General features: G+C 45.7%; 1 protein-coding gene across 3 annotated transcripts in view; it reads left to right on the top strand.

The window, feature by feature from the left end:
* The window catches only part of C16H10orf90 (chromosome 16 C10orf90 homolog), a 235,935-nt gene extending 210,057 nt beyond the window's left edge, over window positions 1-25,878 (top strand). For 2 of the 3 annotated variants that reach the window (XM_032608886.1, XM_032608884.1), the window contains 3 exons: window positions 21,510-21,573; window positions 25,552-25,651; window positions 25,740-25,866. In XM_032608886.1, the coding sequence (XP_032464777.1) occupies window positions 21,510-21,573; window positions 25,552-25,651; window positions 25,740-25,778 (203 nt within the window). In that variant the 3' untranslated portion in view covers window positions 25,779-25,866. Of the gene's footprint in view, window positions 1-21,509; window positions 21,574-25,551; window positions 25,652-25,739 lie in introns of all 3 variants that reach the window. The other variant, XM_032608885.1, reaches the window with a different exon arrangement.
* Window positions 25,879-26,501: the final 623 nt, after the last annotated feature.

Here is a 26,501-nt window from a genome sequence, read left to right as displayed (position 1 = left end):
CCCCCTCCGCCCCCCGCAGTTCTGCTGGGGGAGTCGTCCAAGACACCAGAAAGGGCAAACTTGAATGCATCCTTCTCATGGTGAAGGATTTAGTAGTACACCTGCTTCTCAGCCCCAGTAACACTTCCCAGGATGCTAAGAAAAGGAAATCAACAAAATACACGTGCAAAGACTTTCCCTGCTTGAAAATGTGTCTCTCATCGGCTTTGGAAGCCGATTGGCAGATATAGACTATTTGGGTGTGTTCTCTGGCGGCTCCTTAGTTTCTGGCTCAACAGAGAGCAATCTGGGTTCGGGTACAGATTTCTCAGGTTGCCAGGAGGCACCAAGTGTCAGTTACAACCGGGGGTCCCCCCAGGGCCTTCAGTGTCCAGGCTTGTTCTGGGGAGGGCTGCCAGGGTGCCCATGGTGTGTGGGCCACTTGGCCTCCACGTTTTTGAAGATCCTGCTTCATGAAAATGGTTAGATAAACAAATGTGCTGTCAACAAATATAAAACAGTGTCACATTAGAGCTCAACATACGTATACACAAAAAATGGTGTCTAAGAGTCTTCCTTTTCGGTCAGCTCCCGTCACTTTGTGTCGAAGAAAATGGAGACGCATGGACATTTGGGAACTTGTTATGCGTGGGGACATTCCTGCTCGTCCCCTGGGCCAGCTGCCTTCCGGCCATGCCATACCGTGGGCCTCAGTGTCCTGGGATATCATCATCTCAAATATCAGAGGGAAGCTGCCTTAGTCATCTGTATCCATTTCCTAGGGCTGCTGTAAGAAATGACCCTAGACTGGGTGGGTGGCTAAAGTAACAGAACTTGATTCTCTCGTAGTCTGGAGGCCAGAAATCCAAAATCCAGGTGTCCACAGGATCGATTCCTTCCTGAAGCTCAGAGGGAGAATCCATCCTATGCCCCTCTGCTCGCTCCGGTAGCTTCTGGCAGCTTCTAGCATTCCTTGGCATTGGTCGGCTCATAGATGCGTCATTCTAATCCCCGCCTTTGTCTCCCTTGTGTCTGTGTGTCTTTGTGTCCAAATTTCCTCTTTTAAGGGCATCAGTCATTGGAGTAGGGTCCACCCTCATCCAGTATGACCTCATTTTAACTTGCATCCATCTGCAAAGACCCTATTTCCAAATCAAGTCACAGTTACAAGGGAGGGGGCTTGAACATATCTTTTTGGGGAGACAGTTCTATCCACTCCGTCATCCCGTGGTGATGTTTTGCCCCAAACAGATACTATCCTTACATGTTCACATTCCTTTGAATGAAAATCTTAAAATCGTGTATATAATAAAAGGTGATCAGACCCAGTCGATAGTCTTAAATAACCGAGGCACCTTTCTATTACCCGAATTCCGAGACGGTTCTGATGACTAGAATGCTCTGGGCAGGCTTCAGAGCACGATTTTATGGCCGCTCTTCCGATCCCCGCGGTATTTATGGTTGATGAGAGGTTTACTCTCGTGTTTGTTTGTGTTAGGTCGGCTCAATCAGACAACTTCTGAAACGAGAGCCTTGTGTGAGCTCTGGACAAGCGCAGGGAGTGCTTAAGGCTCCATTAATCGAGTCTGCAGTACACATCTTGTCTTCAGCCTGTCTGCTGGCAAGATGATAAAAGCAAGATGCAGATGTTTTTCTTACACGCTAAATTAGTTAATAAATCATATTCGTGAACGAGCTCCGGCTACAGTGTCAAGACATCTGTTAGAGGGAAGACTCGGATTGCTTTCCGAGCTGAGATAGCTGCCTCTGATCAGGGCCCGCCTGGCACAGACCTGAGAGGTTCGGGTGGGACCTCCGGCAGCTGACAAACACCCACTTGCGGAGGGGCTGCCGGGAAAGCGCGCACCTGATATCCAGGACAATTACAGCGAGGGCCAGAGGGCCAGCTCGGCTTCCTGTTGGCTAATGAATCCTGAGCAGCCTCTAAGGCACAGGGACAGTGACACACGTGTGCGGACACGCGTGTGCATGCTCACGTGTGTGAGTTTTCAGTTGGCTCCCTGTGTGGAGATGGGGGATTTTCAGGACCAGCTGGGACCAGAGTGCGTCTGGGAAGCAGCGTTATAAAGGTCCTGCCTGCAACCCCAGCCTGTCTTAATAACTCATCTTCTGTAGCTTGACTTCCCAAAGCCAACAAATGCCTGGCCTCTTTCCTTGTCCAGGAGCCACCTGGGCCACCTGGGCTTGGCTCCAGCAGTGACACAAGGAACATCTTCACCCATCTCTTAGCAAACCCTTCTTGAGAACCCACTGTGCGCCAGCCACAGTCCCTCGTCTCAGGGACCTCCCCACCTCTTGGGGAAAACACACAGGTAAAGAGGCAGTGACCTTGGAATTTGCTAAGTGCCATGAAAGGGGGTTGCCATGGCAAACCACGGGTGGTGGACTCGCTCCCACCTTGGGATATGGTCCTGACGGAGGAGACCTCGTACTGCATTAGGATGAGGAGAGACTGTGAGGGTGCGTCGGGGGGCAGGGTGGGGAGGGCGGGATGTGCTGGGGGAGGGGGTGGAAGCACTGTAGGGAGAGGTCGCTGGGTGCTCAGAACAGCTATGGCTGGACCGTAAAATGGGGGTGGGGAGCAGAGGGGGAGACGGAAGCGCCGAAGGGGAGTCCAAGGGGCTACCAGGCATTGTATGTGCTGCTTCTGGGTTTCTCCTTGTTCTGCCGTCAAAGCTGAGGCTATGTAGCTCCAGGCAAGACGTGAGGAAGGCAGACTTAGGGCAAGGCAGTGGAGTGCCGAAGGGCAACAGATGCAGAGGTTCCTAGGTGATGGAATCGGTGGGACTGGTGACTGCCGAGTCATGGAGAGAAGATGAGCCTCAAGGAGGGGAAGGGCAGGAGGCCGGCCTTTGTTCTCAGCGTCTGAGGTACTGACTCTCTAACCCCTGGGCCTCTCTCTCCTTCCCCAGTCAGGGCTCCACCTGCCCATATGCCCTGAGTTACCTGGGGCATAGGTGGGGCTTCCCCATAGTCTCTGCACAGCTCCTGGGGTCCCGGGAAGAGGGATTGGTCATGTTGAAAGGCTGACCGTAACCTGGAATTAGAGAGTTCCAGAGTCAGTCATTGCTTCTGCCCGGCAGCATGCATTTGAGGGAGGATGGGCCGAAAGCACGTGGGAAGCATCAGGTACAGCACCCCCAGGTAATAGGCAGTTTAGCACCTGCACTTAGTAGGTGATACAGCACCCGTACATAGGGGCTCAGTCAGTATCTCCTGGTGACCAGTCCGTGGCATTATCCTGCCCTCACTGCGACTCCCCCAGCCGGCCCACACCACCTTCAGCTTTTGAGCCTCCCTGGATTCCATGCTCACCCTGCAGCCCAGACCCCTCCCAGCCTAACTTGCCCACCTGCCTACCTGTCCCAGTTGGTCTCATTGGCTGTCCTTCTTTATCTCCGGGAACATTCACCATCAGTGCCCCCAAACCACCTGATAGAAGCCCTGTCTGTCCCTCTTCCTCTGTGGCCTGCAACATGCTGCCTAACCCCCCTAGTCCATCTCAAGTCTAGCTTCTGTCTTAATATCTTACCCCCAAGGCTCTTTCCCGTGACTCCTGTAATGCATGACCTGGGCTGCGTGCTGACTTTCACATCTCAGTTGAGCACTTCGCTCACTGGGAATCACTGCTGCTCGCTGCTCTGTACTCAATGCTGCAGCCACTAGGAAAGCTGGGCAATGCTCAGACACAGCTCGGGTTGGCTTGCCTCTGTCTCAGTTTATGTCCCCTCTGAGTTTGGCGTGGTCCTCCTGGCTCTTCCAGATTGTTGTTTTAACCTGTGAGTGTGTAGGAAACCCATCAGGAAGATGGCTTCAGGAAAACCCTTCTTCCAGGAAGCCCTCCCTGACTACTCCCATCCAGTCTCCACCTCCCTACCTCTTCCACTGGAGCACTCTTGTATCTCTCTATATGGTCTACCTTCTTACCTTTTCACTTTGGATTATAGCCATGTGAGAGGGCCAGAAAAATCTCCCTGGATTCTAAGTGCCAGTGGGCACACACCACACCAGGTCACTCTGGGAAGCTCTGCCGCGTGTAGCAAAGCAGACTATCTTAATCTGAATTGCATTATCCGTACTTCCCAAGGTGAGCCAAGCACAGCCATTTAAATCTCAGACCAGCAGAGGAGCGGAATTCTTCTGAAGGCACTGCAGAATTCCTTCTCCGGCTGATCTGCTTTCGCTGATGATTTTTGGCTGGAGCAGGTATTAAAATTAATTTGCATTCTCTGAGCATGTAGCTAGAAAAGTGACCCAGCAGATATGAGATGGCTGGGGAAGTCATTGCAGTAATAAAAATGTACTGTTCATCACGCAGCTAGCACTGGCCACACCGCCCCTGTTAGTGCTGATCTGATCTCATGAATGTTTTTCCATCAATCTTCTGAATAAATATTTGGGCCTAGTTCTCCCAATATTACTCACAAAGGAATTTTAAATGCGCTTATCAGATAAAAGTCGATCGTTACTTCATCAGTCTGCAAAGAAAACAAGAAGCATGATTTAGCTAAAAGACTGTTTGCCTAATTCAAAGATATTTGCACGTACACTGTTACCGGTGTCCTTCTCGGACCAATGATAAAGGTTTCGTGCTGTGTCTTTTTCTAAGAAACGAGGGAAAAAAAGATCACTTTATGTCTGTTGATTAGAAGTAGACCTATTTTATTCTAATTAAAATAATTAAACACAGAATTGTAGAATGGTAAGGGAAAATGTCTTTATGGGAACTCTCCCAATTGCCTGGATTTTATTTTCCAAATGATTTCCCTTTTATCCCACAGTGCAGTTCAGTAATAAACCTTGCAGTGACACTAAGGATATAAATCTACTTGGCAACCAGAATGAAAGTTTATTCATCATCTATAAATCACGGTATTTTGTGGTTCTCTAAATCAGCGGTCCCCAACCTTTCTGGCACCAGGGACTGGTTTCGTGGAAGGCAATTTTTCCACAGACTGGGGGGTGGGGGGATGGTTTTGGGATGATTCAAGCGCATTACATTTATTGTACACTTATTTCTATTATTATTACCTTGTAATATATAATGAAATAATTATACAATCCACGATAACGCAGAATCAGTGGGAGCCCTGAGCCTGTTTTCCTGCAACTAGGTGGTCCCATCTGGGGGTGATGGGAGACAGTGACACCCGAAGTGTGTTGCTTATGTCCCGTCTACTACATAAGATGCAGCTTAATTGTCACTTACCAATTGTCACTTGTCACTGATGGGTTTGTTTTTCTTTTTACATCTTTATTGGAGTATAATTGCTTTACAGTGGTGTGCTAGTTTCTGCTTTATAACAAAGTGAATCACTTATACATATACATATGTTCCCATATCTCTCCCCTCTTGCGTCTCCCTCCCTCCCACCCTCCCTACCCCACCCCTCTAGGTGGTCACAGAGCACAGAGCTGATCTCCCTGTGCTATGCGGCTGCTTCCCACTAGCTATCTATTTTACGTTTGGCAGTGTATATATGTCCATGCCACTCTCTCGCTTTGTCACAGCTTACCCTTCCCCCTCCCCGTATCCTCAAGTCCGTTCTCTAGTAGGTCTGTGTCTTTATTCCTGTCTTACCCCTAGGTTCTTCATGACATTTTTTTTCTTAAATTCCATATATATATGTGTTAGCATACGATATTTGTCTTTCTCTTTCTGACTTACTTCACTCTGTATGACAGACTCTAGGTCCATCCACCTCATTACAAGTAGCTCAATTTCGTTTCTTTTTATGGCTGAGTAATATTCCATTGTATATATATGCCACATCTTCTTTATCCATTCATCCAGTGATGGGCACTTAGGCTGTTTTCATCTCCTGGCTATTGTAAATAGAGCTACAATGAACATTTTGGTACATGACTCTTTTTGAATTATGGTTTTCTCAGGGTATATGCCCGGTAGTGGGATGGCTGGGTCATATGGTAGTTCTATTTGTAGTTTTTTAAGGAACCTCCATACTGTTCTCCATAGTGGCTGTACCAATTCACATTCCCACCAGCAGTGCACGAGTGTTCCCTTTTCTCCACACCCTTTCCAGCATTTATTGTTTCTAGATTTTTTGATGATGGCCATTCTGACTGGTGTGAGATGGTATCTCCTTGTAGTTTGGATTTGCATTTCTCTAATGATTAATGATGTTGAGCATTCTTTCATGTGTTTGTTGGCAATCTGTATATCTTCTGTGGAGAAATGTCTATTTAGGTCTTCTGCCCATTTTTGGATGGGGTTGTTTGTTTTTTTGTTATTGAGCTGCATGAGCTGCTTGTAAATTTTGGAGATTAATCCTTTGTCAGTTGCTTCATTTGCAAATATTTTCTCCCATTCTGAGGGTTGTCTTTTGGTCTTGTTTATGGTTTCCTTTGCTGTGCAAAAGCTTTGAAGTTTCATTAGGTCCCATTTGTTTATTTTTGTTTTTATTTCCATTTCTCTGGGAGGTGGGTCAAAAAGGATCTTGCTGTGTAGGGTTTTGATATGAGTCTGCAAACAGTTGATTTATTATGGTCTCTGTGCAGTCAAACCTCTCAGCTAATGATAATCTGTACCTGCAGCCGCTCCCCAGCGCTAGCGTCACCGCCTCAGCTCCACCTCAGATCACCAGGCGTTAGATTCTCATAAGAAGCGCGCAACCTAGATCCCTCGCATGCGCCGTTCACAGCAGGGTTCGCGCTCCTATGAGACTCTAATGCCGCCGCTGATCTGATAGGAGGCGGAGCTCAGGCCGTAATGCGAGTGATGGGGAGCGGCTGTAATTACAGATGAGGCTTTGCTCGCTCACCCGCCACTCACCTCCTGCTGTGCAGCCCGGTTCCTAACAGGCCACGGACCGGTATCAGTCCGTGGCCTGGGGGTTGGGGACCCCTGCTCTAGATAATGCTGGGAAACCATGTAATTGGAGCAGTGAATCTCACATCAACAGCTGGCCTTTCAGACATGTTCTAGATGTTGCTCTTTTATGGTGAAGTGTGATTTGAGCCATTGTTACACTTCCTTTATATGGGTAATTTAAACTTGCTCTTCAAGCACACACATTCTTGAGAAAAGGTGGCGAAAGTACACCAGATTTTATATATATATCAATATATATAAAGTCCTATTCTGTAGCCACAAATACTAACTTTGAAAACTGAGAATGAATTATAACCGTTAATATTCTGCAATTGTCACTTTTCTCCCCAGCATTCTTAAGCCTAGACTATCCAAAATGCATTCCCGAGGGAGACCAATCCCTTCAGATTGTTTTGTATGCTGTATTCTCTGGGAGGTTTACAATGCTCATGTATGTTAAGGGCACTGATAAGTTCTCTAAACTTCTTTGACCTTGGAATGCTTTTACCTGACTCTTGAGACTCCACTTTGGAGATACAGCTGTAGGAATGTTTGCTTATAAAAATATCTACCATGTTTTGCCAAAGAAACCCCAACTGGAGTTTCAATCTGCCATTTCCCACAGGAATCTGGGACTGTGAGAAGGAGGTCTTATTCTCCTTATCTGAATCCCTTTGGTCCATCAATTCCAGAAGGTGATGACTGAGGACCCTGGGAACCTCTGGGCAGTGGGCTTGTGGTGCCAGTTTCACAGTCTGTGGCCAGCTTGCCTCACTGGAAGCTTGTCCATTGACAGGCCCTGGACCTGTCTCCACGTGGGCTCCCCTGGCGCCTGTAACAATGCCGTCATGCTGTCACCCAGCACAGAGTCCAACAGAGAAAGAGGAACCAGTCAAAATCCCTTTGGAAAGCACTTCACAAATGTCATAATGTGAAATAACCAGGGCGGGTGGCGTCGTCCGTACCAAGAGCTGAGAAAATGGCGAGAGGAAGCAATAAACTGTGAGAGAACTAACTGTGCAACTAGGACGGTGACACAGGCAGCTGAATCAGACTGTGCCGCTGGGGTCTCTGGGGCTGGTGATCTGCTTGTCTGTTGCCGTGGCAAAGAGAGGTTCTCCATTCCCTCAGAATAGGGTTGCCAGATCCATTAAATGAAAATATAGGATGCTCAGTTAAACTTGCATTTCAGAGCATCAAAACATCTTTCAGCGTAAGTATGTCCCAAATATTGCATGGGATATAACTTATGCTAAAAAAAATGTTTCATTGTTGATCTGAAATGCAAATTTAACTGGGCATCCTGTATTACATTTGGCAATCCTTCCTCAAATCCTGGAAACCCGTGTAGGGACTTGGCTTTTTTCCTTATCACTCTTACGTTCTCTCAGTGTTCCGCAAACGTGAGCAAGCATCGGAATCACTTAAAGGGCTTGTGAACTCACAGACCACTGGTCCAGCCCCAGAATTTCCGGTCCAGCTAACCTGGGGCGGGGCCAAGGACTTGCATTTGTACCAAGTTCCCCAGTGATGTTGAGGCTGCCGGTTCAGGGAAGGAAAGGGAAGCAGAAGCCACACAGATGTTGTTAGCATTTATGTGAAAATATAAGCCTCACTTTGAGAACCACAACCATCTATCTTGTGCAGAGAATAAACAGTCCATTGATTCCATCAGTGACTCAATTCACAGGCCTCTTACCTTACTCTGAGACCTAGGCTAAGCTGCTGAACTGCAAGGCCTCGGTTTGCTTATGTATAAAGACGGAAGACCTGCTTTCATGGAGAGTGGTGCTAGTTAGCATTGCTGCTGTCACTGGCATCTCCGTGGTTAAAGTGCACTTTCATACGGACCATCCCATGAGACCTTCCAAGGACCTTTAAAGCAGATACTGTCCCCGCACCAAGCAGAGGAGGTACAGAAGGTCAGCGAGCTTGAGTGGCCTGTCCCAGGGCACAGAGCACCGAGCTGAGGCCTAGACTGACCCAGACCTGCAGACTCGGATCCCAAATGGACACTTTTTTCATGGTATGGAGGGTCAGGCAGGCCAAAGGAATCATCAAATGTACATCATAGGGACTTCCCTGGTGGCGCAGTGGTTGAGAATCCGCCTGCCAATGCAGGGGACACAGGTTTGAGCCCTGGTCCGGGAAGATCCCACATGCAACAGAGCAACTAAGCCCGTGTGCCACAACTGCTGAGCCTGCGCTCTAGAGCCCGTGAGCCACAACTACTGAGCCCGCGTGCCACAACTACTGAAGCCCCCGTGCTCTAGGGCCCGTGCTCCGCAGCAAGAGAAGCCACCACAATGAGAAGCCCACGCACCGCAACGAAGGGTAGCCCCCGCAACTAGAGAAAGCCTGCACACAGCAACGAAGACCCAATGCAGCCAAAAAATTAATTAATTTAAAGAAAGAGGTACATCATAAAAGCACGATGTTTAAGGTACTAATGCTCGTATTATTTTCATGAAGCAGAAACAGTGAATTTCCTGCCGTGTGTAGTGAGGTTACTAAGAACAGGGGTCATTACATCTTACAGTGTGGGTGGAGTTGTCCAGCTCCTTTGGTTTGCCTTTAAATTCACCAGTGTGCTCATTGTGGGAAATGCTGTACATCGCTTCGCTGGCCCCAGAAAAATGCACGTTTTAGGCAACTGATGGGAGCCCTTGACGAGGGTTCAGTTTGTGAGTGTCTGGTCTTGAGTAGGGATCTGGGTTAGTTTGTGAATCTCTGATGCTGTAGACAGTGGGGTAAGCTGAATATTCATGATATCAGCTTGTTCGGTGGCTCCTTGGGAACAGAGTTGGCCAGGCTGACAGCCAAGTAAAATGAATCTAGAACCATAAAGGAGAAGACCCTGGGGGGCAGGGAGGAAAGCAGCTTGCGATGGAGCTCTTGGGTCCAAGAGAGAGAGTAGGATGGCACCGGGGATTGTATTAAGTCTCCTTTGAAGCAGAGATGTTTCACTTGGGGATCTGGTTCCACTAGGTGGAGGAGCTGAAACCATGGTCCCTGGGCCTCATCTGCCTGTGTTGATTCAAGGATTCTACTATTACGAGGATCTGCAGGGAGGCTCGTGGGCTGCCAGTGTGCTCGGCAGCCCCCTCAGCCAAGGGCAGACCCTTTCTCAAATCCATCCTTTAGCTCCCAGCGCCCTATCTGTTCATGGAAGCCCTGAAACGGGCTTCAGTCCTGCTCTAAACTCAAGGATAAGTCCGTCTGTGCAGGAGCCAAGCTCTCTGCAGAGAGAACTATTCACTCATCTTAATGAGCCTGTGGTCAGTCTCATTTCTTGACCTGAGCATGAAAAGAGAAATAGATCTCCCCACAGACCTCTGGTTTATTTTTCATTTCTTAATTTTGTATGCCTTTACCTGAAGGATCTGAGAGGCTCGTTGCCTTTCTGAACTGTGACGTTAGTATCTCTCTTTTGTGTCCGAATGGGAATTGAGCGTTATTTTTATATAAATGAAATGTGCAGCCTCCGCCAGCCTTCCAGGCCCCTAGAATGGGTTGCTCATCCACAAACTGTCATTCAGGATCCCACAGAAGGATAGAAGAGATTTCAGAAAAATGAGGATGCGTGTCCAGCACAAGATTTTATCATCACAAGAGCATTTTGAAGGCAAACAACCTATGAGTCTTCAACTCGCTTTTCTACAGTGTAATGCACACGGTTTAGTTTCTGGAGGGTTAATTGGTCCAAGGCAGGCCACTCAGGCTGCTGCCCACGTCAGCAAATTGGAGGTCCCAGGGAGGTGAGCTGAACTGAAATGATGTGCAAGTAACTGGATGTAACTCCTGAAGGCCATGATGTAATTATTCCAGAGGCAGGAGGGCCAGCTGCTCACTGGCTTGGAAACTGACATAATGAACAGCCTTGTGACCTTAGAATACACGTGTATTGGGGCCCCTTTTCAGGAGAAGAATCCTCTAGAGATTTTCTTCCCTAAAACATATCCCATTTCCATTCCTTTTGGGAGGCCCTGTATTTCCTAGAAGATGCCGGCCAGTGTAGACTTGGCATCTACCCGCCAAACGGGCTTGTTGGCTCCCGGCTGGATTCTCTCCCACAGGCATCTCTTGGGTTTGGTGTTTTTAAGCTAGGGGAAGCAAATTCTAAGAGACTCTTCAAAGCGCTCAGGGTGACTGCAGAACATCAGCTTCTGCGAGGGCGCTGCACTAATAAATCCGGTGTGAACCTGATTATCATTTAGATTACTTGTTCAATAGGAAAAATGAAGCTTTGCAATCAGAGCTGTACATAAGGACTCTGTGTGGAGGAAAATGAGCTCTGGCCTCATAAACAACCAATCATGCTGGTGTCTGGGGGACCCTTGCTGACTCCTGCTGACACTGTCAGCAGGCTGCCTGGGTGCTGAGGCCACCTGTCCCCATCTGTGCATGCGTGTTTGCACATGTGTGACGTGAGGGTTGTAATAAACACCCGCGTGTGTTTATAGAGAGTGATGGGATGTCAGGACTTGGCTTTGACTCAACTGCTCCCCAAGAACAGCCTCAGAAGCACCAGACTCTCGGTAGCTCGTTGTTTGCTGACCTGAATCGGGCTCAGTGTGTCTGGCCTTTGCCACGCGAAGTTAGCAACAGGCCAGTAGTTTGGATACGATGATAAGCCAGACACAAGAGATTCAGGTTTAAAAAAAAAAAAAAGAAGAAGAGTTTTCCAGGAAGACAGAAATAGGCAATTTACCTTAGTAATTTGCTTGGGGGGTGGAGAAAACCCCTGCTGTGTTTGAATGATAAAACAGGAGGTAAATACAAGGGCCATTCTTTCCTCTGTATTAGTGAATTAGAACGCGTACAGCTTCAAGGAAAATCCGGAAAAGACCCATAAGCTAGCTGAAAATTGTTCTCACCAGTCACTTTAATTTTATAAAGGTAGAATTTCCATTAAAAGGGAATTGATAGATGGGCTTTCACTGTATTTTTGAGCAAAGTGCGTGCAGGATGGTTTCCATCTCATGAAATGAGGTCCTGCTGTATGATTCCCTGAAGAGCTATCTCTTGCTGCAGGCTGGGCCCCATGGTCCTGCTGTGTTTCCACCTGGGCCATCCTCCTACCAGCCCTCCTCCCACTGTTGGGACGCCTCTTTCTTTTTCAAGACTCAGCTCAGCTGTCTCCTGCTGTGAAGTCTCCCCAGTCCCACCCCTTCCTTGGTGGACTGCTCACCCCCCATGAGCCCTCTCCCTGTGTAGACATCAGTCCTGGCACCTGAAGGCCTCGTGTATCTGGCTCTCACCCTGGGCTGTGAGCCCTTTGTCTTATTGATCTTTGAGTCTGCCGAGCCCCAAATAGGTGAAAACTTAACAGTCAAATGAAGGGTTGCTCCAACACAAAGCCTGGTTTTCTTTCTTCCTCCCTCCCTCCCTCCCTCCCTCTCTTCCTTCCTCTCTCTCTCCCTCTCTCGCTCTCTCTCTCTCTCTTTTTCTTTCTCTTTTTAAAATTTATTTTATTCAAGTATAGTTAATTTACAATGTTGTGTTAATTTCTGCTGTACACAAAGTGAGATATATATATATATGTGTGTATATATATATATATATATATATATATATACACACACACACATACATACACATTCTTTTTCATATTCTTTTCCATTAAGGATTATCATAGGGTATTGAATATAGTTCCCTGTGCTCTACAGTAGGACCTTGTTGTTTATTCATTCTATATATAATAGTCTGCATCTGCTAACCCCAAACTCCCAATCCATCCCTCCCGCGTAAAGCCTGGTTTTCTCTTCCACCTTCGTAACTGTCATGGCTCATGTTCGGCGAGTGTAGGTGAGTCCTGAGTCCTCCCACTTCCCAGCTGTGCTGAGCGCTGCTGTCATCTTTTGCTTACCTGGCTGCAATGGTCTGACTTATCTCCCTGCTGCCACGTTTGAATTTCCTCCATCCAGTTGGTGCATGTTCTGAACAGCTGCTGGAGTCGGCCTTTAAGAATTCAAATCAGATCCCCTGCTTAAAACCCCACGTGGTGACTCCCTCTTGTGAGAGCACTGGAATCACAACTAACTGAGGAACAATCATCGACAGGAAGACGCTGGAACTCACCAAAAAAGATGCCCCACATCCAAAGACAAAGGAGAAGCCACAGAGAGACGGTAGGAGGGGCGCAATCACAATAAAATCAAGTCCCATAACTGCTGGGTGGGTGACTCACAAACTGGAGAACACTTATACCACAGAAGTCCACCCACTGGACTGAAGGTTCTGAACCCCCCGTCAGGCTTCCCAACCTGGGGGTCTGACAACGGGAGGAGGAATTCCTAGAGAATCAGACTTTGAAGGCTAGCGGGATTTGATTGCAGGACTTCAACAGGACTGGGGGAAACAGAGACTCCACTCTTGGAGGGCACACACAAAGTAGTGTGCACATCGGGACCCAGGGGAAGGAGCAGTGACCCCAGGGGAGACTGAACCAGACCTACCTGCTGGTGTTGGAGGGTCTCCTGCAGAGGCGGGGGGTAGCTGTGGCTCACTGTGAGGGCAAGGACACTGGAAGCAGTTCTGGGAGGTACTCCTTGGTGTGAGCCCTCCCAGAGTCTGCCATTAGCCCCAACAAAGAGCCCGGGTAGGCTCCAGTGTTGGGTCACCTCAGGCCAAACAACCAACAGGGAGGGAACCCAGCCCCACCCATCAGCAGACAAGCGGATTAATGTTTTACTGAGCTCTGCCCACCAGACCAACACCCAGCTCTACCCACCACCAGTCCCTCCCATCAGGAAACTTGCACAAGCCTCTTAGATAGCCTCATCCACCAGAGGGCAGACAGCAGAAGCAAGAAGAACTACAATTCTGCAGCCTGTGGAAGGAAAACCACATTCACAGAAACATAGGCAAAATGAAAAGGCAGAGGGCTATGTACCAGATGAAGGAACAAGTTAAACCCCAGACAAACAACTAAATGAAGTGGAGATAGGAAACCTTCTAGAAAGATTTCAGAATAATGATAGTGAAGATGATCCAGGACCTCAGAAAAAGAATGGAGGCAAAGATTGAGAAGATGCAAGAAATGTTTAACAAAGACCTAGAAGAATTAAAGAACAAACACCTAGAAGAATTCAACAAACAAACAGAGATGAACAATACAATAACTGAAATGTAAAATACACTAAAAGGAATCCATAGCAGTATGACTGAGGCAGAAGAACAGATAAGTGACCTGGAAGACAGAATGGTGGAATTCACTGCCATGGAACAGAATAAAGAAAAAAGAATGAAAAGAAATGAAGACAGCCTAAGAGACCTCTGGGGCAATATTAAACGCAACAACATTCACATTATAGGGGTCCCAGAAGGAGAAGAGAGAAAGAAAGGACCCGAGAAAATATTTGAAGAGATTATAGTTGAAAACTTCCCTAACATGGGAAAGGAAAGAGCCACCCAAGTCCAGGAAGCACAGAGATTCCCAGGCAGGATAAACCCAAGGAGAAACACGCCGATACACACAGTAATCAAATTGACAAGAATTAAAGGCAAAGAAAAATTATTGAAAGCAACAAGGGAAAAACGACAAATAGCGTAGAAGAGAACTCCCATAAGGTTAACAGCTGAATTCTCAGCAGAAACTCTACAAGCCAGAAGGGAGTGGCATGATATATTTAAAGTGATGAAAGGCCAGAACGTACAACCAAGATTACCCAGCAAGGATCTCATTCAGATTTGATGGAGAAATCAAAAGCTGTACAGACAAGCAAAAGCTAAGAGAATTCAGCACCACCAAACCAGCTCTACAACAAATGCTAAAGGAACTTCTCTAAGTGGGAAACACAAGAGAAGAAAAGGACCTACAAAAACAAACCCAAAACAATTAAGAAAATGGTAATAGGAACATACATATCGATAATAACCTTAAACGTGAACGCATTAAATGCTCCAACCAAAAGACGCAGGCTTGCTGAATGGATACAAAAACAAGACCCATATATATGCCATCTACAAGAGACCCACTTCAGACCTAGGGACACATACAGACTGAAAGTTAGGGGATGGAAAAAGATATTCCATGAAAATAGAAATCAAAAGAAAACTGGAGAAGATAAACAAAATTGATTAACCATTAGCCAGACTCATCAAGAAAAAGAGGGAGAGGACTCAAATGAATAAAATTAGAAATGAAAAAGGAGAAGTTACCACAGACACCACAGAAATACAAAGCATCCTAAGCGACTACTACAAGCAACTCTATGCCAATAAAATGGACAACGTGGAAGAAATGGACAAATGCTTAGAAAGGTATAACCTTCCAAGACTGAACCAGGGAGAAATAGAAAATATGAACAGACCAATCACAAGTAATGAAATTAATTGAAACTGTGGTAAAAAATCTTCCAACAAACAGAAGTTCAGGACCAGATGACTTCACAGGTGAATGCTATCAAACATTTAGAGAAGAGCTCACACCCATTCTTCTCAAACTCTTCCCAAAAATTGCAGAGGAAGGAAAACTCCCAGACTCATTCTATGAGGCTGCTATCACCCTGATACCAAAACCAGACAAACATAGTACAAAAAAAGAAAATTATAGACCAATATTACTGATGAATATAGATGCAAAAGTCCTCAACAAAATACTAGCAAACAGAATCCAACAACACGTTAAAAGGATCATACACCATGATAAAGTGGGATTTATCCCAGGGATGCAAGGGTTCTTCAATATATGCAAATCAATCAATGTGATACACCATATTAACAAATTTTAGACTAAAAACCATATGATCATCTCAATAGATGCAGAAAAAGCTTATGACAAAATTCCACACCCATTTATGATAAAAAACTCTCTGGAAAGTGGGCATAGAGGGGACCTACCTCAACATAATGAAGGCCATATACAACAACCCACAGCAAACATCATTCTCAATGGTGAAAACCTGAAACCATTTCCTCTAAGATCAGGAACAAGAAAAGGATGTCCACTCTCGCCACTATTATTCAACACAGTTTTGGTAGTCCTAGCCACGGCAATCAGAGAAGAAAAAGAAATAAAAGGAATACAAATTGGAAAAGAAGAAGTAAAACTGTCCCTGTTTGCAGATGACATGATACTATACATAGAGAATCCTAAAGATGCCACCAGAAAACTACTAGAGCTAATCAATGAATTTGGTAAAGTTGCAGGATACAAAATTAATGCACGGAAATCTCTTGCATTCCTATACACTAATGATGAAAAATCAGAAAGAGAAATTAAGGAAACACTCCCATTTACCATTGCAAAAAAGGGAATAAAATACCTAGGAATAAACCTACCTAAGGAGAAAAAAGACCTGTATGCAGAAAACTATAAGACACAGATGAAAGAAATTAAAGATGATACAAACAGATGGAGAGATATACCATGTTCTTCGATTGCAAGAATCCACATTTTAAAAATGACTCCCCAAAGCAATCTACAGATTCAATGCAATCCCTATCAAACTACCACTGGCATTTTTCACAGAACTAGAACAAAAAATTTCACAACTTGCATGGAAACACAAAAGACCCCGAATAGCCAAAGCAGTCTTGAAAAAGAAAAATGGAGTTGTAGGAATCAGGCTCCCTGACTTCAGACTATACTACAAAGATACAGTAATCAAAACAGTATGGTACTGGCACAAAAAAAGAAATATGGATCAGTGGAACAGCCTAGAAATCCCAGAGCTAAACCCATGCACATATGGTCACCTTATTTTTGATAAAGGAACAAGAATATACAGTGGAGAAAAGACAGCCTCTTAAATAAGTGGTGCTGGGAAAACTGGACAGCTACATGTAAAAGAATGAAATTAGAACACTCCCTAACACCATACACACAAAAAAACTCCAAATGGATTAAAGACCTAAAGATAAGGCCAGACACTGTAAAACTCTTAGAGGAAAACATAGGCAGAACACTCTATGACATAAATCACAGCAAGATCCTTTTCGACCCACCTCCTAGAGAAATGGAAATAAAAACAAAAATAAACAAATGGGACCTAATGGAACTTCAGAGCTTTTGCACAGCAAAGGAAACCATAAACAAGACGAAAAGACAATCCTCAGAATGGGAGAAAATATTTGCAAATGAAGCAACTGACAAAGGATTAATCTCCAAAATATACAAGCAGCTCATGCAGCTCAATATCAAAAAAACAAGCAACCCAATCCAAAAATGGTCAGAAGGCCTAAATAGACATTTCTCCAAAGAAGACATACAGATTGCCAACAAATACATGAAAGCGTGCCCAACATCACTAATCATTAGAGAAATGGAAATCAATACTACAATGAGGTATCACCTCACACCAGTTAGAATGGGCATCATCAGAAAATTTTCAAACACCAAATGCTGGAGAGGGTGTGGACACAAGGGAGCCCTCTTGCACTGTTGGTGGGAATGTAAATTGATTCAGCCACTATGGAGAACAGTATGAAGGTTCTGTAAAAAAACTAAAAATAGAGCTACCATACAACCCAGCAATCCCACTACTGGGCATATACCCAGAGAAAACCATAATTCAAAGAGACACATGCACCCCAATGTTCTTTGCAGCACTATTTACAATAGCCAGGTCATGGAATCAACCTAAATGCCCATCGACAGACAAATGGATAAAGAAGATATGGTACATACATACAATGGAATATTACTCAGCCATAAAAAGGAACGAAACTGGGTCACTTGTAGAGACGTGGATGGATCTAGAGACTGTCATACAGAGTGAAGTAAGTCAGAAAGAGAAAAATATCGTATACTAACACATATATGTGGAACCTAGAAAAATGGTACAGATGAACCGGTTTGCAGGGCAGAATTAGAGACACAGATGTAGAGAACAAACGTTTGGACACCAAGGGGGGAAAGTGGCAGTGGGGGGGGGGGTGGCATGAATTGGGAGATTGGGATTGACATGTATACACTAATATTTATAAAATAGATAACTAATAAGAACGTGCTTATAAAAATAAATAAAATAAAATTCCAGAAAAAAAAAACCCGCCTGGCTCTCCATCTCTTACTCTGGAGGAAAACTCAACAGACTTGCAAATCTCTTTAGTGGGCTTGCAAAAACCAGCACCGATGCTTCCTGTCACCTGCTGTTACAGAATGCAAGTTCGTGTGCCTGACCCAGTTAGGCCAAACAATACCGAAACATAGGGGTTTAATGCAGAGGAAGGTTTATTGCAGGGTTATTCAAGAGACGGTGGCTCATGCCCCCAAAAGCCCAGACTCCCCCAAAGGGTTTCAGCAAAGCCTTTTAAAGGCAACCTGAGGGAGGGGCGTGGTTGGTTGTTGCAGATTTCCTGGTGTTGGAATCCTTTGTTCTTGTAGCTGTCAGTGTAGGTCGGGTCACGATGTTCCTGTAAACCTCCAACAAGACAAATGTTAGTCTCTGTTCTGCAACTTTTCATCTCTATATGAACAGAAAAGTATTATACCCTTATTAAAGGTCAGAGCCTTGAGAATGGGTTTTCCTGTCTATTTCAGGCTATAGGCAACATTCTTAACTCAGAGCAAAAGCAATGGAATACAAAGGTTCAAGTAAAAGAAACATTGCTGATATGGAGTCAGATTCGTTCTTCCCTATCACACGGCGCCCACTAGAATCATCGGAGATTCTGGTTCAGGTTCCAGTGCCCACGTGTGGGAATCGTGGTTAGACTCTGCAGGCGGTGGTAAGGTGTATAACCTGGGTGGAGAACCACAGTGCCTTTGCTTTTACTTCTACTCCCGGCCTGCCTTCTCATGCCCTCGTGCCCCCTCCCTCACACTGTATGTACTGTGTCCCCGATCCTTCCTCACTCTTCCCTCTACTGGCCCCCATGGCCGGCTCCTATGGTCATTTGGGTCATGGTTTAAATAACTCCTCCCTGAGGATAGTTCCTGACCACCCCGTTCCTCCTTGACCATGTGGCCATGATTCTTTTTCATCACAGCACCTACCTGATACTTTGTAGCTGGTTTGTTAATTATCTGACTCCTTCTTCAATAATGAAGTCTCATGGTGGCAGGATCTTATCATTTTTATTTTCTTCTGAGCATTCCCTGGAGGCATAGTAGTTGCTCATTAAATATAGGAGGCAGGAAGAAGGAAGAAGAGAAAGGGATTTTGGATTGGTCTCCTGGGAAATGGACCAACACGTGTCAGGGCGACCAAAAGGTGAAATCTGCAGCCACGGGTTGGTGGCCGTGTTCTGAGGTTGAGGGCATGTGTGGACAGGGCTGGACTCCAATGGACTGAAATCCAGCTCTGCCACTCACTCATTCACTGCATAAACCTGAGCAGGAAACCCTTGGCCCTTTGAACTTTGATTTTCCAACCCTAAAATACAAAAGAAATATGAGTATGTCACAGGTTTGGTGTGAAGATCTATGGCGATCCAATAAACACTAGCTGTTTATTATGCGTAGTAATGCTGACCCTCAGATGCCACCCTGCCCCCTCCCCTCTTCCTGCCGCTTTCCCTCTCATAGTGCCAAATAGGGTTCTTTTTACTCTAGCGAGGCTGGGAGCCATTAGCGACACACTTGATTATTTCAGACAACTTCCTCCAGGAAGGTAGAGCCTCGCTTTCTTCCTCTCTTCCATCCCATCCAGAAAGCATCCCCACTATCCGTCACATGGGCCTGGCGCTGTTGTGAAAACGCAGAAACAACAGCAGCCAGCGAGGTGCGGGGTGGAGCCCGCCAGCTGGGGTGGGCCCTCTTGGATACAGACATGCTTGTTTTGCACCTAACATGGGCTGCTGGGCCCAGTGGGCGGAGAAGAGTTCAGAAAACAAAACAGTGGAGGTGCCAGATAGCTCACGTTTGCTTTTGTTTCCTCTTGGAAGTAAGACCATAGCTTCATTGTGGTATCAGGTGCTCAAAAGAAACAAACCGAACCAAAATAAAAACAGAACTAACTTCTGAGGGGAGACCACATATGATTGAACTGAGATTATAGAAATATTGTAAATGCACTTTGTAACATTTCTATTCCCTTGGGGTACCGTGCATCTGTTCACGTCACCCTTTCCCTAATCCTGAGTGGCTCCTGAGGAATGCTGGTGCAGACCCAGGGCGAAGGCTCTGTCAGAGGCTCCTTCTCCCTGCCTCAGTGGGGGTCTTCAGGCGGACGCGTATTTGCTTGTCCAAGACGCTGACTGCCTTAAGGTGACAGCCCATTTCTTTGGAATGCTGCTGGGATTTTCCTGAGGTCCTGGGCTCTGGCCGGGCCCTGTCTGGAGGGTGAGCAGAGGGCGGGCGCTGGGAGGCGTCTCTGCAGATCAGTCTTCATGGAGACATTGACTCTCCTGGTTCACACGGCCCAGTGCCTTTCCAAACACTGGGGACGTTTTCCCTTCCCTGGGAAAACTCTTCTGATTTCTTTCTCTTTTCTTCTATTTTTCCTTTGAATCTTGTCTCTGAAGTTGAATAATGGTGCCATCATTTTCTTTTATGTTTATAACCAGACAGAATACAAGTTCAGCCACTGTGTTGTTTCCATATTGTAAATCGGTAGCTATGTTACAGTTCCCCAGAGGGGAAGAGATAGATGTCTTCGTATCCACGCCTCTATCCCACCTTCTTGTATATTCCTGGAAAATTCGGTATATTCTCAAGCCTGAGAGATCTTCGGTGGCTCCACTGGAGTACTGAGCGAGGGCGGACAGGCCCAGGTGGGCGAGACTGATAGAAACATGGTGGAGTCTTGGCTGGGGGTCACAGGGAGCCCACTCTGCCACTCCATGATTGAAGGACATCGAGTCACCTGTCTGCTTGCGCTGAATGAAGGCATTGGAGCTGGTTACCGTCCAGGGGTTCCAGACAGTAGTGTGGTGGCTGTTCAGATGTATCCCCATGCAACAAGCACCCCCATGAAACATTTCTGTGTGCCAGCCTCTTGGCTAACCCATAGCGCTGAGAGTCTCATGGGGATTTCAGAGTTATCGCAAAAAGGTGTACACGGTTTATACACAGTTTTTGAAAAAAACACAGACCATTTTCAGGCGTGCCATCTAAACATCCTTGTGATGAGCAATATGTACTTTCATTAAAAAAATTCCAGACTCAAAGTCACCTTTAGCCACCGTGTACTTTCTTAAAGGACACCAGACAGACATTACTCGTATGTTGTTGTCCATTACATTTTCTGACCTTGGAAAGGGCTAATCCCTCCATTAGAAAGGATGCAGAGGCCGAGCACCCTGATGGAGACTACAATTGTGAGCGAAAGCTCCAGCTCTGAAAGCGTTCTAGCAATTGTGGGAGATTGCCTTGTCCTCAGAGGCACCAGAAACCTAGTGTGGAGATTTTTTGTGGATGGGGTGACCTCACACCCAGGGCCCTGCACCCAGAGCGACACTGAAGCACATCTTCATGCCACAGTGGCCCTACCCCAGTTAACTATGACTCTTCATTGCTAAATGCCGCAGGCAGAGGAGTCACTGACTGTAAAGTCTGTTAGATGTTAACCTTGAATTTCACGCCCATGTTTAACTGTTTGTCGATTTCAATACAACTGTGCGTGGTGTGTATGTCTCCTGAGCCCTGCTGTGTTTGTAACAGACTGGGCTTAGATTAAGGATGGATAACAGAGAGTGAACTAAGCCCGCCATGATGTTTCTCTAGAAATGTGCAACATCGGTACCTTCTGAAATTAATCCTCTTTCCACTTTTTTTTTTTTTTTCCAGATAACTTGTTCAAACCGAAAGAAAGGTACATTTCAGAGAAGGAGATGCACATGCGATCTAGAAGGTACTTGATTATATCGTGTGCGGTCAAAAAAAGTGGGGGAGGAGGGAGGAGGGATGGCTTGATGGATCCAGGCACTGTCCAGCTGGGCCACTATTTCTAGGTCCACGTTTAAGTTCTGAGGTCTTCTTGGCCGTGGATTTGAAAAGCTGTGGCTGAAAGAAGTGAAGTTGTTGAATCGCGCCTCTGAAAGCTAATGTCGTTCTTGGAAAAACCTTAGGAACGTGGTGGGTCTTGGATTCTGAGCCAGTCCTGTAATTGGTCTCTAAGAGATCCCCAGACTCATAACAGGAATGTTTCTGCACTTTCCCATCGTTGCTCTGGGCAGGTGCTGTTTGTCACTGTGCACCTTCGCAGGTAATTTTATGAGGAGGAGAGAAGCCAGGTCTCCTGAGGGCCTTGACAGTGGCAGAGCCTGGAGAAAAGCATCCAGGCTTGGAGGCCGATGGTCCGTGGGGCCAGCGAAGCCACAGAGGGCCACGAGCCAGCCTCTTTGGCACCGCCTCGCCGGCGGGCTTGGCGGCCCTGCTGCCCGCAAACTCTCCCTGTCCTGCTTGGCTGGTTGCTATTCTAGATGCCCACTCGTTCTCACCAACACACAAAGGCTGCCATTCTTTCTGAGACCTGGCCTCCCAACCCAAATGTAATAACTTGACAGAGTTTGCCAAGTTCATCCAAGTAAAATGCCATTAGTTTATAATAAAGTATCTAGCACTGGGAGGACCTATAACAATTTAACCAAATTGATAGTACAACTTAGAGAAGCCATTAAAATAGGAAGAATACATTTCTCCCCACTCCAGGCGTAAAATCTCTGCTTTCCCATGATTATATTGTTTCCATGACAATTAGCCAACTTTGATTATCTGTAGGGAACCTCTTTGTAAATAAAAAAGTAAAAGTGAGGAGAAAGGGGACCATCCCATTAATGACCCAATGCGCAGCTTTCTAACTGGGGTTTTTAAAGGGCCACTGGGTTTCAAGACCTGCCGTTTGGGAAGTGCAAAGTTGTGTATACCTCATGCCAAAAGTATTCCTTTTTCAATTTGGTGGAAAATTCAGCCACATCTTCCCCTCCTGGTCCCTAAGTCCAGAGCTGCTATTATGGAGACTTGAAATTAAGATGTAGCTCTCAAAGCATCATTCGTGGACAGAGTATCACCATATCATTCTACTGAGAGGAAACTGAGGCTCTGAGAGGACCGATGAGCAGAGTAATGCTGTTCCCCACATCATGGCTTCCCTGGCTGGAAGCCAGGTCTCCTCAGATGCGGTCGGTAACAGGACTTCCACTCTGCTCTGTGGGCTGTGCCCTGGGTGGGCTCAGACCCCGGTTCTCAGACCTCACGCACCCACAGAATCATGCTGGAGCTTCCTTTTCTTTTGTATTCTTTGTTATCAGTTATATTATTAAATTACATTTTCATTTTAAAAAATTCAAACAGAGGAGAGAGAGCTGAAGTCCCTCATGACTGAGTGGCCCCCCTCCTGCCCCACCTCCCAGCCTTGTACTTTCTCCAGAGACACCACAGTTATCAGCATCCTATATATCGTTTCAGGCCTTTCTCTCTGCCTGAAAATAGACGTTTATTTGTACGTCTATTTAGACGTACAAATTAGATAACTATTTAGTATCTTAGCCATAAATGGGATCGTGCTATATACAATATTATCTTTCTGTAGCTTGCTTCTTTTACTTTGTGTCTGTGAGGTCTTTTTCTATGTCAGAAGACATGGATGATTTTCCTCATTGATGCAGAGTGGTCCATTGTACAAATGTGCCGTAATTTATTGAGGATGTTAAGAAAATACTGCAGCAGAAGCTCCAGGGCTGAGGCCTAGGAATTTTTATCCTAAACTCCCCACAAGATCAGATGGTCAAGATCGGGAAGATGCCTGTCTATGGATCCAGAAGGATTTCCACTGTGGAGCTTTGGGACATGTCAGATTTCCTACTGACCCTGACAAACTTCTCCTGGTCCCCTCTAGAACTGCTCTTCGATTTGGCAGTCGTGTGTTCATTTAGATCATGTCGATGCCCTCAGTGTGCCAGGCACTGTGCCATGTGCCAGCAATTCCCAGGTCACTCTACACTACATGACTGGGGAACAGTGTTGCATGAAGTCAGACAGACCGAGGCCGGACTCCCAGCCCCTCGTTCACCAGCCGAGGGATGCCACTGGCCTCCTGACCTCGCTGGGGATGGGTTCCTCACTCCCATAACAGCAGGACACTGGACGGTGTCTCTTCCAACTGTCGTGAGGGCTACCCGGGAAAATTCATGTCAGATGATTAGCCTAGTAAGGAACCCTCTTGCACTGTTGGTGGGAATGTAAATTGGTGCAGCCGCTATGGAGAACAGTATGGAGGTTCCTTTAAAAACTAAAAACAGAACTACCATATGATCCAACCATCCCACTTCTGAGCATATATTGAGAGAAAACCATAATTCGAAAAGACACATGCACCCCAATGTTCATTGCAGCACTATTTACAATAGCCAGGATGTGGAAGCAGCCTCAGTGTCCATTGACAGATGAATGGATAAAGAAGACATGGTCTACATATACAATGGAATATTACTCGGCCCTAAAAAAGAATGAAATAGTGCCATTTGCAGCAACATGGATGGACCTAGAGATGATCATACTAAGTGAAGTAGGTCAGACAGAGAAAGACAGATATCATATGATATCAATTATGTGTGGAATCTAAAAAAGTAATGATACAAATGAACTTATTTGCAAAACAGAAAGACCCACAGACATAGAAATCAAACTTATGGTTACCAAAGGGGGAAGGGCGGGAAGGGTAAATTAGGAGTTTGGGATTAACACATACACACTACTATATATAAAATAGATAACCAACAAGGACCTACTGTATAGCACAGGGAACTAGAATCAATACTTTGTAATAATCTGTAAAGGAAAAGAATCTGAAAAATAATATATATGTATATGTAAAACTGAATCACTGTACACCTGAAACTAACATAACATTGTAAATCAGCTATATTTCAATAAAAAATAGATAAAAATTTTTAAAAGGTAAATCCATAAAAAGATTATTAGTCTAGTGCCCTATAACCAAGACAATGTCACCTGCTAATATTGTCATCATCAATACTTGTATAGTTTGTAATTATTATTTTAAGAGGGCAACATGTTAAACAAATTTTGTCTGGCTTTCACACATGAGAGAAAATAAAACAAGAGATGTTAATCCAAGTGCCACGTGTACAGCACCCCAAAAGCTCAGGCTACAGTGTCTCCTCTGTGTCTGTGGATTCCAGCGGAAATCTTGTTTGGCATCAGTACATAAACAATTTCTGCAGGGAAGTAAGAAGAAAGGGCCCAGAAGAAGGGTCCCTCAGGCCCTGCTTGTGTCTTGGAAGCTGCTAATTTTACACCAGGACAAGAACATAATATCGATACATATGCCTGAGAGGTATTTGGAAACAGCTTAATTAGGAATGCAGTAGATAAAGAGGCAGACACACACATATTTTATGTGTGTGTCATTCCAGTACAATTCCTGCTACTTCCATTGATTCGCTGCTCCTTTTCTAAGTCATAGGGAGACAAAAATAGAGTGGCGAAAAGGTATTAGGTATTTGGTAAAAGGTAAGTTTACACTCAGAGTGGCAAAGCATAGGTCTAGAATCTCTCATTTTACAAGCAAGTGGTTAATTATCGTAGAAGATGGAGAGACAAGAAAAGTAACTTCTGATTAAACACCCGGCCTCTCCAGCTTTGCCCTGGGTGGGGCTCCATCTGCTGCGTGGCCCCTGCCTGGGCAGTCCCATCTGGAGATGGTCAGGGGAGCCCCGGATCTTGGGGTCCCCCAGATGCGAGGTGACCCATATGCAGCTGATCGTCCCTTTGAAATGGAAGAGCCTGCTGACAAGAGAGGACACAGATCCACAGCAGACACACGCTATCTCACTACCATTCAGAATGTTTTCTGAATCTGTTTCAGAATCTATAATAACTTGCCGGAAGTTAGAAAGAAAAAAGAAGAACAAAAGAAAAGGGTGATCTTACAGAGTAACAGACTCCGGGCCGAAGTCTTCAAAAAGGTAATGGCCCGGCCGCCAGCAGGTGTGACGTGTGTGTGGTGCCCAGATGCTGACTCTGAACTTGACTTCTTTGTCTCTAATTCCCTAGCAATTACTGGACCAGCTCCTTCAAAGGAACGCAGTCTAACCACAGGCTGCCCTGCTGACCCTCTACCTGGACCTGGGATGACTTCAAACGCTGGATAAGCCATTAAACTTACCATTATCTTCATGACGTGAAATACTTATTTTACTTTTGATTTTTCTTTTTCATAAAGGAAAGCATAGCTTCCTGAATTGCTGACCCAAACCAAGCAGAAACAAAAACCCTTGAGGAAATGGATCATCAGACCGCAGTGGGGTAATCAACTCAACTGAACCCACTCGATACGGTCCCTTCATTTTTTTTTTTTTACTTCTGAATTTTATCTTTTGCTTCTGGTTTTTCCCCCTACCATTTCCACTCAGGCAGAAAGGTCTTCTATGCTCAAGTGGGCTTAGATCCCTGGGAGCTGGGTTTTTTTTTTTTTTCATCAAATTTCTAGGACCTAAAATACATCACTTTCAAAATACCAATCTCAACTTCTGCCAGTTCTGCAAACCCCAAATTTGGGGATATCACACAGTGTGTTTGCAACCTCTCTGGGTGTGTGTGCCATGAAATACTGAAGGCAAACTTTGGAACTAGGAGGGCGCTCTGCAGGGGCTGGGGACAAGTGACCTGTTTCTTGGTGACCTGGGGTGATCAAAGCGGCCCTCACTACTCCCACCCTACTCCCAGGACCTGCCTTTGTTTAGCAAAAGAGCCTATTTCCATGGAAGCCATGAGGGCAGAATTGGCTGAAAAAGGTTGTAGGTAACTTCAGTGTTT

This window comes from Phocoena sinus, chromosome 16, assembly GCF_008692025.1.
Source record: "Phocoena sinus isolate mPhoSin1 chromosome 16, mPhoSin1.pri, whole genome shotgun sequence".
In the NCBI taxonomy this organism is placed as follows: domain Eukaryota; kingdom Metazoa; phylum Chordata; class Mammalia; order Artiodactyla; family Phocoenidae; genus Phocoena; species Phocoena sinus.
This window is presented reverse-complemented; position numbering and strand designations above follow the sequence as displayed.